At 40.5% G+C, this 11,155-nt stretch overlaps 1 protein-coding gene across 5 annotated transcripts in view; it reads right to left on the reverse strand.

Annotated features, from left to right (window-relative positions):
• The window catches only part of LOC100550530 (N-acetylated-alpha-linked acidic dipeptidase 2), a 36,286-nt gene that overhangs the window by 22,918 nt on the left and 2,213 nt on the right, over positions 1–11,155 (reverse strand). Inside the window, exons 2-7 of one of the 5 annotated variants that reach the window (XM_085216399.1) lie at positions 7,778–7,947; positions 5,827–5,938; positions 4,768–4,954; positions 3,327–3,428; positions 2,448–2,573; positions 623–809 (exon numbers count right to left, since the gene is read on the reverse strand). In XM_085216399.1, coding sequence (XP_085072525.1) covers positions 623–809; positions 2,448–2,573; positions 3,327–3,428; positions 4,768–4,954; positions 5,827–5,938; positions 7,778–7,847 — 784 coding nt within the window. In that variant the 5' untranslated portion in view covers positions 7,848–7,947. Of the gene's footprint in view, positions 1–622; positions 810–2,447; positions 2,574–3,326; positions 3,429–3,953; positions 4,955–5,826; positions 5,939–7,019; positions 7,278–7,777; positions 7,948–11,155 lie in introns of those variants that run through there. The other 4 variants (XM_031552100.2, XM_003203527.5, XM_085216400.1 and 1 more) reach the window with 4 other exon arrangements.

The following is an 11,155-nucleotide window of genomic DNA, read 5'->3' on the forward strand; positions in this document are numbered from 1 at the left end:
GCTTTCCAGAAGCACCCTTTTGTTGCCATCCCTTTGGCAGACAGGACTGGTAGACACCTTAATTCAGGATGCCTATAGAGACAAGACAAGCGTTATGGTGCCAAGTTTCAAAAGGCTCTAGGCTACTGTTATTTTTATTACAGAAATTTACACCCTGTATAGAGAATTCTAAATTGTTTTTCTACTTGGAATTTAGGATGAGAAAGAAAACATACCTTCAAGCAAAACTATTACTCCTCTTTGATGATAGAATATAATGTAGTTTAAACTTGTCCTCTTGCGAAACACAGAGATTTAGAAACAGCTGTAAATTGTTACTCATTTTCAACTACTTTGCAGTCTGTAAACCTGAAATCATTCAGCTGAGAGTTGTAAGGCTGAGAAAATGCAAAGAGATTTTCCAGAAAACATAACCATCCCCACCTACCTCAGAAGCAACCAGTTGAAATGACACAGGCAGAATCTACTGTGCACCAGGAAAATGAACGACTGCTAGAAGTCGTTCTAAGTAGCTTTTCTCTTTGCATCTGTACCAAAACCAGATGAATTTCTATAGCTACAGTAACTTCCAGTATCATTTTAGAAAGTACTTGATGATCCAAGGTACAGATCTGTCACTCACCTTTTGCAGGATAACCAGGTGTTAGAGGATCTCCTGCACCATTCAGGTTCAGCACATTCCCACGCTGGACTCCTCTGCCTGGAAGGTTCCAGCCATCTGGGTAAGGATCTACTCCTGGGGCACAATAGTCAGCAGGGTCTGAATAAAGTATGATCCCTATGGCTCCTGCTAAAATGGCATTTTTAACCTGTAAAATGATTTGGCATTAAGAAATATAGGGTTTCTTAAGTGCAATAATAATTTCAAGTGCTGTGATTTATTCCCATGGGGACATACTTTTAGAAGATATATATGTGGAAAAGTGAAAATGATCACAGACTCATCAGAACAAACCACAACAAAAGACATTAAGATCATTGTTTGTGTCACACCTTTAAATCATACTTCAAAGCTGTGAGATAAAGCACAAGGCATAACATTGAGAGAAAAAAAACTAACCACTACCCTCCTTTTCCTTCTATCCTGAATTTTATTGGAGTTGACGTCCAAACCCAGAGGAGTAGTTAGTTACTCACTGTCTGTACATCAGAATCCTTATTGAATCCTTCTCCAAAATACTGTAGCTCTTTAGATGAAAAGTAGTAAATACCTTGGCTCTACAAACTACTCTGTTCCCCAAACTAATCTCTTGCAAGAACTGCCTAAAGAGTTTGTAGTCATATCACTCTCAGAAGATTAGTATGCTTAACGATTTTCCTTCTGTTACAAGTTATTGTAAAGAAGGCAGAGATGCTGAATGCATTATCAGGACTTTTCAACATCTTTATCAATGACACAGATTATAGGACCGAGCACACCCTCAGCAAGTTTGCTGATGTCACCAAGCTGACTATTGCAATTGATATGGCAGAAGGAAGGGATGCCATCCAGAGGGACCTTTTAAACTCAAGAGATGGGTCCATAACAACCTAGTGAGGTTCAACAAAGCAAAGTGCAGAATTTTGCACTTGGGTCGGGGTAACTCCAGGTGTATATACAGAACGGGAGAAGAAATCCTTGAGGGTAGCCTTGCTGAGGACTTAGAGTCCTGGTAGATGGAAAACTTAACACAAGCCAGAAGTGTGCTCTTACAGCCTGGAAGGCCAACAATAACCTCGGTTGCATCAGAAGAGGGTTGGCAGCAGCGCAAGGGAGATAACTGTCCCACTCTGCTCTGCCCTCATGAGGTCCCATCTGGAGTACTGCTTCCAGGTTTGGGGGTCCCAACACAGGAAAGATGTGGAGCTGTTTGAGAGCATCCAGAGGAGGGCCATTAAGATGATCAGGAGTCTGGAGCACCTCCCCTACAAAGACAGCTGAGGGATCTGAGCTTGCTCAGCCTGGAGAAGAGAAGGCTGTGGGGTGACCTCATAAAGGCCTTTCAATATTTAAAGGGATATTATAAACAGAAGGAAAATAAACATTTTACATAGGTAGATAGTGCTTACACAAGGGGAAATGGTTTTAAATCAATGGAGGGGAGATTTAGATTAGATGTCAGGAGGAAGTTTTTCACTGGGATGGAAGTGAGGTGCTGAAACAAGTTGTCCAGAGAGGCTGTGGTTGCTCTATCCCTGGAGGTGTTTAAGGCCAGGTTGGATGGGGCCCTGGGCAGCCTGATCTTGTGCTTGATCTAGCAGTTGGCAATCCTGCCTGTGTCAGTGAGGTTGGAACTTGATGAACCTTGAGGTCCTTTCCAACCAAGCTATTTTATGATTCTATGATTCTGCTCATATATTGCAACTTATATTTGTCATTAACTCCTGCAGGCTTTACCATGAGCAGTATTAGACAAAGCTACCTACAAAAAAAAATAAAATTAAATTAAATTAAACACGGCACTTACTTTGTTTCCTCTGAAGATCTTCCCATATCTGGCTATAACAATCTTTCCTGTACAGTTAATTCCCATTTCACGCTCCAGCTTAAAAAAATCTTCAGTGCGGCCATAATTCACATATACCAGATCTGCCTGTGCAGTAAAGAACATCAGTTTGTTGGCAATTGGTCATCGAACAAACAAAATACCTCTTCGATTTTCTTCATGTGTGATATATTTTGTATTTCCATACATGAGTTCCAGCCCCGATAAAAGTAATAACAAAATATTTCCATCATATCTACAGGAAATCTTGTCTTAGGCAGCTGACCTTCCTGTATTACCCTGCACTTACATGCTGCCCAGCAACCATACAAACCAAGGCTGCAAACGAAAACAACGCAGTCTGCTAACGTAACAAAGTTCTGTGGCCATGGATAGATAATGCTATTCCTTGTATACATAGACACTTGCTATTATATAATTTTATTCATATATAAATATATATAAAACAATGCTGCCCCTGATTGATCTAGCCATGAAGAATTATTAGTTCGAGTAATTTTTTAACCTCAGAAGACACATACTCAATCCGAAATACTCATGGAAATCCTTTCTACATGACTGAGTAATGTGGAGTAATCTGAGATGTATCCAATTTTCCATAGAAATAGAAGCTCTTCACTTGTTTCACAAACCACATTTCTAGCACTTTCAGAAAGGCTTCTTTTTAATAGACTTCTAAACTTCACATAATATGCGGCCTAGCTGTCCTTTTCTTCCCTTGTAGCAATGGTTAATTAAAATTTCTACAGGAAATATTTTGAAATGCTGAAGCAATCCATTCCACCAAGTGTTTCTCAAAACATGATTTCAGTCAACAAATCTCTTACTTTTCTTTCTTACCTCTGGTGTTCCTTGCGCTGAAAAAGCATTATATGGTGGCAATATATCAGTAACATTTTCATATCCCTGAGGAGGTGGTTCAAATGATGAAGTATTGAAAATCTATCAATAAATAACATCTTTGGTCAAGCAGTGCACCTCAAGGTATAAGTTCAGTTAATGCAAATGATATGCTAATTTCCTTAAACTGTCAGCAAAAAGATGGAATGCTAAACATCACGCATAACTTCAAAGAAAAATCAGCTGAGGATACATGGCTGAATTTTTATAACATAATGCTGCTACAGTGCATACAGTGCATAAGTGAATACAGATCACTTGTCAGAAGATGTTCATCAGTCATTTAAGTAAAGAAGTAGCAGAAAAATGCCAAGAGGTGACAACAATATAAAGACACCTAGTTCATCCATGCCTTCACAGGCATTTCTTGTGATAACTCCCACCTACGTTATTATTCATGTATTCACCTCTCTGAAGTAGTTATGCTCCAGTTAAACATGCAGCCTTTCACCACTATTTATCTGTAACACTCATGTTGTCTCAAGTTTACTTTTATTCTTTGTCACCTTGTGAGAGTCTCAGAGACTGTGTTAAGGAGTTTCTGGAAGGCTTTCTCCATTCTTTTACCTCTAAGTTCATTCCTTCCTGAGCACATATTCCTCAGTTCCTACCAGTGGCCTCCATTCTTGCCAGTGTGCTATGATGCTTCCGTAGCAGCTCCATCTTCCCTCTTCACTGCTACCTATTAATTCTCCTGGGTGTAAAAAATGAAGGTGACTACATACGAGTCATTTGTTATTATTTCCAATACCCCAGGAAGGCAGTAAGATCATATTCAGGGCAATTGAAAAGAAGCAGTACTCCATACAGTGAGCAGCACTGCATGGCATACCTCAGCAATGTGTAGAAACAATTGTACAGACATTCAAGCAGACTCAGGATAGGCACTTGGAACAGAGAGCTAATAAGGGTACTGACCAATTAAATACTTGGAAAAGAAGTCTAATATGTTCTCCGAATGTGATACAATCACATTTGAGCTGAAGACACTGGAAGAATTATGCACATTGGACACATTTCTTTTTCCTAAATTTGCCTGAGTATCTACTTAAAGCTGTTTGCAGAAAGAGGATATTGTCTAGACGTACCTCTAATATGGACCAGTAATGGTCATTCTTACATGTTATGGCATACATGTGTTGAGTCCCTGCCTAACCTCACATCCTTTCTCTTCTGTATCAGGCACTGAGATTTAAGCCACACTATTCTGTTTTGCTGCACAGACTGGAAAACTATTTTTACATTTGAGTTCTCTTTCCACTGGATTTTTTTATCAGAATATCAAGCCCAGTGCTGGGATGAGGGAGTGTGAAGACAGAGGAAGACATTATTTCTTAAAAGAGATCTTACATAAACGTAGCTTCATCATTAAAAATATCACCTCATTCCCTTGATCATCAATTACTGAGATGTAGTTTGGCTGTGTTTCACTTGGGTAGGAAAGCAGCACATCATAATGAACAAGTTCTGCTGAATCCAATCCAAATTCCTTCCACTGGCCTTGAATTTGTTTGGCAAGAAGAAAATTCTGCTCAGTTCCTGCAAGATGAGGCAACTCGGTAAAGGAGCTAGAATAGAACAAAAGGCCACCAGTAGTACTTATCAGTTTATTGAATGAAAGAATCACAGAATTATGATTAAGGTTGGAAAAGAACTCTAAGATCACTGAGTGCAAACAACAGTCCAACCCCACCATGCCCACTAACCATGTCTCCCTCAGTGCCACATCTACACAGTTCTCGAACACCTCCAGGGATGGTGACTGCACACCCTCCCTGGGCAGCCTGTGTCAATACTTCACTCTATCTGAGGTGAAATTTTTCCTAATATCAAACCTGAGCCACCTCTCTTCATCATCTCTTGTTCCAAGTTGTAACTACACACATAACTCAGTAGCATGCAAGCACTGTAACCTTTTGAATGTATAGATTTTCTACTTGGACTAACTGGATTAACTGGATTATTGCTTATACTGAAAATTTAAGGACACATTGGACAGATTATCAATCAAATGTAATTAACAGCAATCAGTTTTTACCAAATGAAGTAAAATAATCTCTGTTCGAGAACAAAGAACAAAATTCTTCACTTCTCTCATGCTAGAGCTTCAGAGAGTCATGAACAAAAAAGCAGTTATACTACTTTAGCTGAAGACTATAGAAAATCTTCATAGCAAAATTTTATGATGAGCACTGGAAGCAATAGAGCTTGAGGGAAGTACCCTTGTGCTGAAAAGACAATTTCAAAAATGGGGAGGAAAGAAGCAGAAGGGTTGTGGGTCTCTCCCTTCCACTCTCCCCAGGCAGCCTTCACAAACCAGGAATTTTCAATGCACCTTAACAGTTCTGCTTTCAGGGACTGTTTCTTGGAGCTGATGTTATCACTTCCTGGCTTTCATGGCTGATGAAATTAATCACAAGGCAAGATGAGCAGGGCTTACCGAAGGAATCGCTTGATGCTTTCAGCTTTCATTTCATCCACAAGTTTCTGTCTCACATTCTGACAGACATCTGAGGAGTTGGGGTTTTTTTCGGTTGGCTTTTTAAACCATCCTGAAACACATTTTGAAAAGCTATTTATGAAAAAGTCATTATTGAAAAGATCCTACTTAGCGAGAGCCCCAGCTCTCACATTTATGGGCCCATGTGGAACTTCAAGTACGGAGCAGTCACATCAAAGTCAAGAGGATGACTGGGGCTTAGAGTGCCCTCTGTCAGTGCCTGCTGACTCAAACAGAGGAGTGAAACAGAGAAGCAAAAAAAATTTCACTGACTGAATTGCAAAAAAAGTGACATCATTAAAAGAGCATACCCCAAACCTCTGGTAAATATTGTTAATTTTTAAGGCAAATTCATCTCTTGTTAGATTTTAACTATGGTATAAATTCTGAATCATGTGTGAAGTTTCCTTAATTTATACAGGTATTTAAAAACCTGTGTATGAGCATATTCAAAGCAAAAGCCTAGGACACAAAAGCCCCTGTAGCAAAACCACCAGAAATTTGCTGTTTAGTGATCTCCTAAATGAAAGCAACAATTTTTATGTTTCATAGCCTTCCTTTGTGCTTTAACCCTTTGCTTCTGTTGCAACACAAGGTTAAAAAGGACAGATGCAGACATGCAATGTTAGACATAAAATCAAATGTTGCATGTGAGTGCAGAAATGAATCTGAAGTAGTGGATTGCATTGGACATGATGGAAAATTCAGCAGCTCTGCTCCTGGCTGTTAGACAGCACTCCTCCTTGTCTACATTCCTTCAACAGAATAGGAGCATTTCAATAGAGCTATGAAAGGAATCACATAATAAAAATGAAAGAAAAAAAAATCCTGGAGGTTTTGCAGTCATGTAAATCACAAACTCTTCTGTTAAGCTCTCCTCTCTGGACTGCCTGTTGCAGGGAGCTGTCAGCTCACTGTGGCTTCTCTTCTGCTGAAGCGTGACTGCTGTACTCCACTCCCTCCCCAAAGACACAGATCAGAGTGATGAACACTCTTGGTGCAAGTGAGCGTTATCTGAAGTCCCTGAACAGCAGCCCAAGCTCCTCGATGGGAAGTTAATCACGACACGGGCCACATAGAAGTGTCTGTGGAGGACAAGGGCTGCAGGTTGAGTCCCAGAGCTCTGTACTCACCTATGAGAAAGCCCAGCACAAAGCAACCCAGCAGCGCAAGGCAGCCCAGCCATGTGCAGAGGGTGGCCCGGCTCCTGGCCATACGGGCAGCTCTGTGAGAGGCAGAGGGCAGACAAGCTCCTGCCTTCCTCCTCCTCCTTTCTCTCCCCCTCCTCCTTCCCCCCTCAGCACCAGGGTTGCCTCTAGCTTCGGTGATCCTCAGCTCATGTCCTGCCTAGGAAGCTGCAACCCTGCGATGAGAATGGGAGGATTTTCTGAGCACAGCAAACCTCCCCACAGGACAGTCTGTGTATCAGAACAAAGGCTGTGCAGCAAGCAGTGCTTAACTATTATTTTTAAAACCATTTTCTACTAATTATCAGGACTTTCTGCTTTTGAAAGTTCCTGTTTCAAGCTGAACCACAATCCGTGGAAGTGACCACAAAATGAAAAAGAGGAAGGGAAAACTGCTGTCTCTGTACTGAGGAAGCACTGAATCGCTCCTCTTTGTAATCTGTGGTTATGTTGGCAAGCAATAAATACTTAGAGCAGTTCAGGCTACGATTTAAATTAGCCAATGGGGACAATTCCAGATGTCACTTTCCAATTTAGATACGTTGCCAAAGGATTTCCTACATCCTTTAGCTTTTTACGTTTTGGACTACAAGGTCCCTAGGATCTAGTTTTGACAGTCTAATTCTACCAAATTCATCAATATTTTGTGGGAAAGGATGCAGCCTCAGCCCAGGGAAAAACCAAGGCTTTTTGTGGAAACTTACTCTGGCTCTGCATATCTCTCCCTGCCACTGAAGCCAAGGCAGATCTTTCTGGAACTGAGGGCCTGCCCATGAGACAGCTTCTCAGGATGAAAGCAGGAAAGCTTTTCTGGGAACCCAGACATACATGTTGTTCTTACTGCTCAATCCCAAAGGTCCAAAGGAGATAGATCCTGTGAAAGAAATGGCAGTGCTCCAAGTATCAAGTATCCAAGTGCTTCAAGTGTCTCAGACTGTACCAAGAGGAAAATAATCAGAAATAGCTAGAAAGGCTGCTTAGCATCCCAGTCACAGTAGGAAGGGCCTTTCAAGAAGGCCAGAGATGGAAGAAGAGTTGCAAGACTTGGGGACTTCTATTCCACTCCAGGCCATGAACTTGAGCATATGGCCACATGGCTGGATGTCTTTGTTCAAACAATAAGCAAGAATGATAAGCAAGTCCAGTTTTCTTTTTTTTTTTTTCTGTCGTTTCCCAGCTGCTCATAAACCATCACAAATCCTGAACTGCAAGGCCTTTTCACACCATCTCACTTGACATACACAAACCAGATGGATTTCCACCTACAGAAAATATAACAAATGAGCATATTGGCGTATTATTGGCATTTATATAGCACCACAGGTGTGGGATTGGCACATAATAGACAGCAAAGTGACAAGGGCTTTTGGGGATGAATGCCTAAATTAGATCTCACATGATAGTAACATCAGTGCAGGAAGAAGGTAAGAATAGTAACAATGAGACAATACGAAATACATTTATTTCTGTATCTTTCTATATCTTCACAATATCAGCTATACAGGGACTTGTGTTTAATACAGCAGTAATCAAGTGGCTTCTACAGTTTAAGACAAAGCTCCAATACTATTAGTTGTTACCTGTGGCATGTTCTTAGACTCCATGGTTTGGCCACAGGCAGAGTACAGTATGTTTCATTTAAATGCAAACATACCATAGTATGAATCTTTGCCTCCAATAATCTTGGTGTGCTGTGGAGACCAGTTCAAGGAGTGACATTACTACTTAACATTTGTTGCTGGCTCTCCTGGACCATATCTATTATACATAGAATTGAAATGCTTGCTGATACGTTGTAAGAGTATACATTAGCTGTCTCATCTACACATTTGGTAGGAAGATGAGAAGAACGACGTTTAAAGGCCAAATAAGTTCCATTCATGTAAGAGAAACAGGAGTTTACGCTTGATAAGAGAATTTATAGCTGCTGCTATCTTCCCTTCTGGAAGGGGGAACAAGGTGCAGAAACATAGATGATTCTTACAGAGTGTGCAGAGGCAGTGGCTTGTTTTTCAAGAGAAGGGAAAGGGAATGATGGCTCCTGTACCCACTTTCATTTTCCTCACTGCCTAAGCTGGAAGAGGGGGTTCTCTTTAGTATTTTTTGCTGCTCATTTTCTTATCACTCTCATCCCCATCATTTTCTATTTCTTTAATTCCCTTACTTTCTCTTCCTTGCTTATACTACCAATTCTAAAGAATGCAGCATAAGAAATGCAGTCTGTGTCCCGCACATTTGCTACTTCCTGATACATGCCCTGAGTAGCCCACAAGAGACATTACTAAATCACAAAGCCAAAGTTGTATTGGCATGTCTTGACTATGCTAAAACATCTAAGAATAACTGAAGCCAGAGAAAAATGAGCCTGACACGGTGAGAGCTGAAGTACAGCATGCCTGGAATGGAAAATCACATCTGAGAGGAGGTAGAAGAAGCTGCTCCAAACAGAAACGCATAGATCTCACTGAGCATCTTATTTAGCAGTCAAGGAATGCTCAACTGCAATTTCAAGTCAACAGATCCCTTCTGACTCTGCCAGTTTCACAGTCTCCCCAGAGTTCTTCCTCTCATGGCCTCTGCAATCTGTCTGACTGCTAGATTAAAAGGGCAGCAGATTTTGATGCCTTGAGTTGGAGACTGCTATCTTGAACTTCAGAAGTCCCTTATCAGGTTTCAGATAAAGTTTACATTACTGGCAGCTAAGTTCAGCTTGCAGACTTTGATCCTTTCTTCTACAATAGGAATAAACCAAGTGAGGTAGAAAGAGTAAAGAATGCACGTTAAGCATAAACCAGAAACAACCTAATGGTGTCTACAAAAAGTCTTTCAAGAAATAACATGAAGAACAGTTGGCATCAACTGAAGCAAAAGCTTTTCTTCATTACAGAATGAAGCACTGGTACACGTTACACAGACTGGTTATGCAGTCTCTGTCCTTGGAGTTCTTTAAGACCAGACTAGATGAAGCCCTGTGCAATCTGATCTGCCCTCAGAGCTGATCCTGCTTCGAACAGCAATTTGCGCTACAGACCTCTGATGTATCTTCCAGCCTGAATTACCCTACAATCCTCTGATTGAATGATGTTGCTCTATGCCTTGCAGTCCCCTACCCTCAGGACCTGCTGTGAGTCACATGAAAGAATGACACACACTCTGACTGCAGCTGCTTAGAGTCAGCTACTCTGCTCCACCACACTACTGTCTGTGATTCAGCTGCAAATTTCAAACAGCTTACATATAGAGAGACAAGCACAAAATCTCAAAGATCTTGACTACCAGGGACTGCTCTAACATTGACATCAAGGATTAATTTTAATACAAGTATAGGTTCTACTTTTCCAACACATTCATTTGTACTGTACAGTGCACAGTATGGTCATATGGACTTCTTTGGAAAATCTTGACAGCATTCAGTTTAATGACATATGAGAAGATGTACTTTCTTTAAAAAAAATACTTTTTTTTCGTTTCTCTTAATAATGCCTGAGGTTCCTCCTTCTGCTTACTTAACACTTTTAATCTCTTGACTTCTATTTAAGTCAGCTACTGCTGTATTTGAATCAATGACATAATGAATTTGTCTGCTGTAACCATCAAAAACAAATGAGTGTTTGCAAGGACCATGCAAGGAGCTGTCTAGAAGTACAATGTTATTTCTTCCAAGTAGTCATTACAGCATATTTAGAGAACAAAGCTCTGAAGGTTGGTTACAGTAAACGATTCTCCTATTGGTCATCTCCAGCTGAAAACATCTGTAGTTACATGAACAACTTGCTCATGTTAGACAACCAGTAAACTAACTGTAAATTCAACACATTTTCTTTTTTTATTCCTATTGACAACCAGTTTAAAAAAAAATTAACAGTCCTTCTTGGCCAATTATTGTGGATTAATATCAAAGCTTAAGAGTCAAAATGGTTAATCTGGTCAACAGCAGTTGGTAGCATTAAAAGTGGCTCACTGTAGAAGTCCAACAAAAAAGACTTATGCTCTTTTGATTAGATGTAAGGAAGGAATCCTTTAGGATGAGGGTGGTGAGGCACTGGAAAAGGTTGCCCAGAGAAGCTATGGATGTCCCATCC

Source organism: Meleagris gallopavo, chromosome 1 (assembly GCF_905368555.1).
Source record: "Meleagris gallopavo chromosome 1, MGAL_WU_HG_1.1, whole genome shotgun sequence".
NCBI classification, from domain to species: Eukaryota; Metazoa; Chordata; class Aves; order Galliformes; family Phasianidae; genus Meleagris; species Meleagris gallopavo.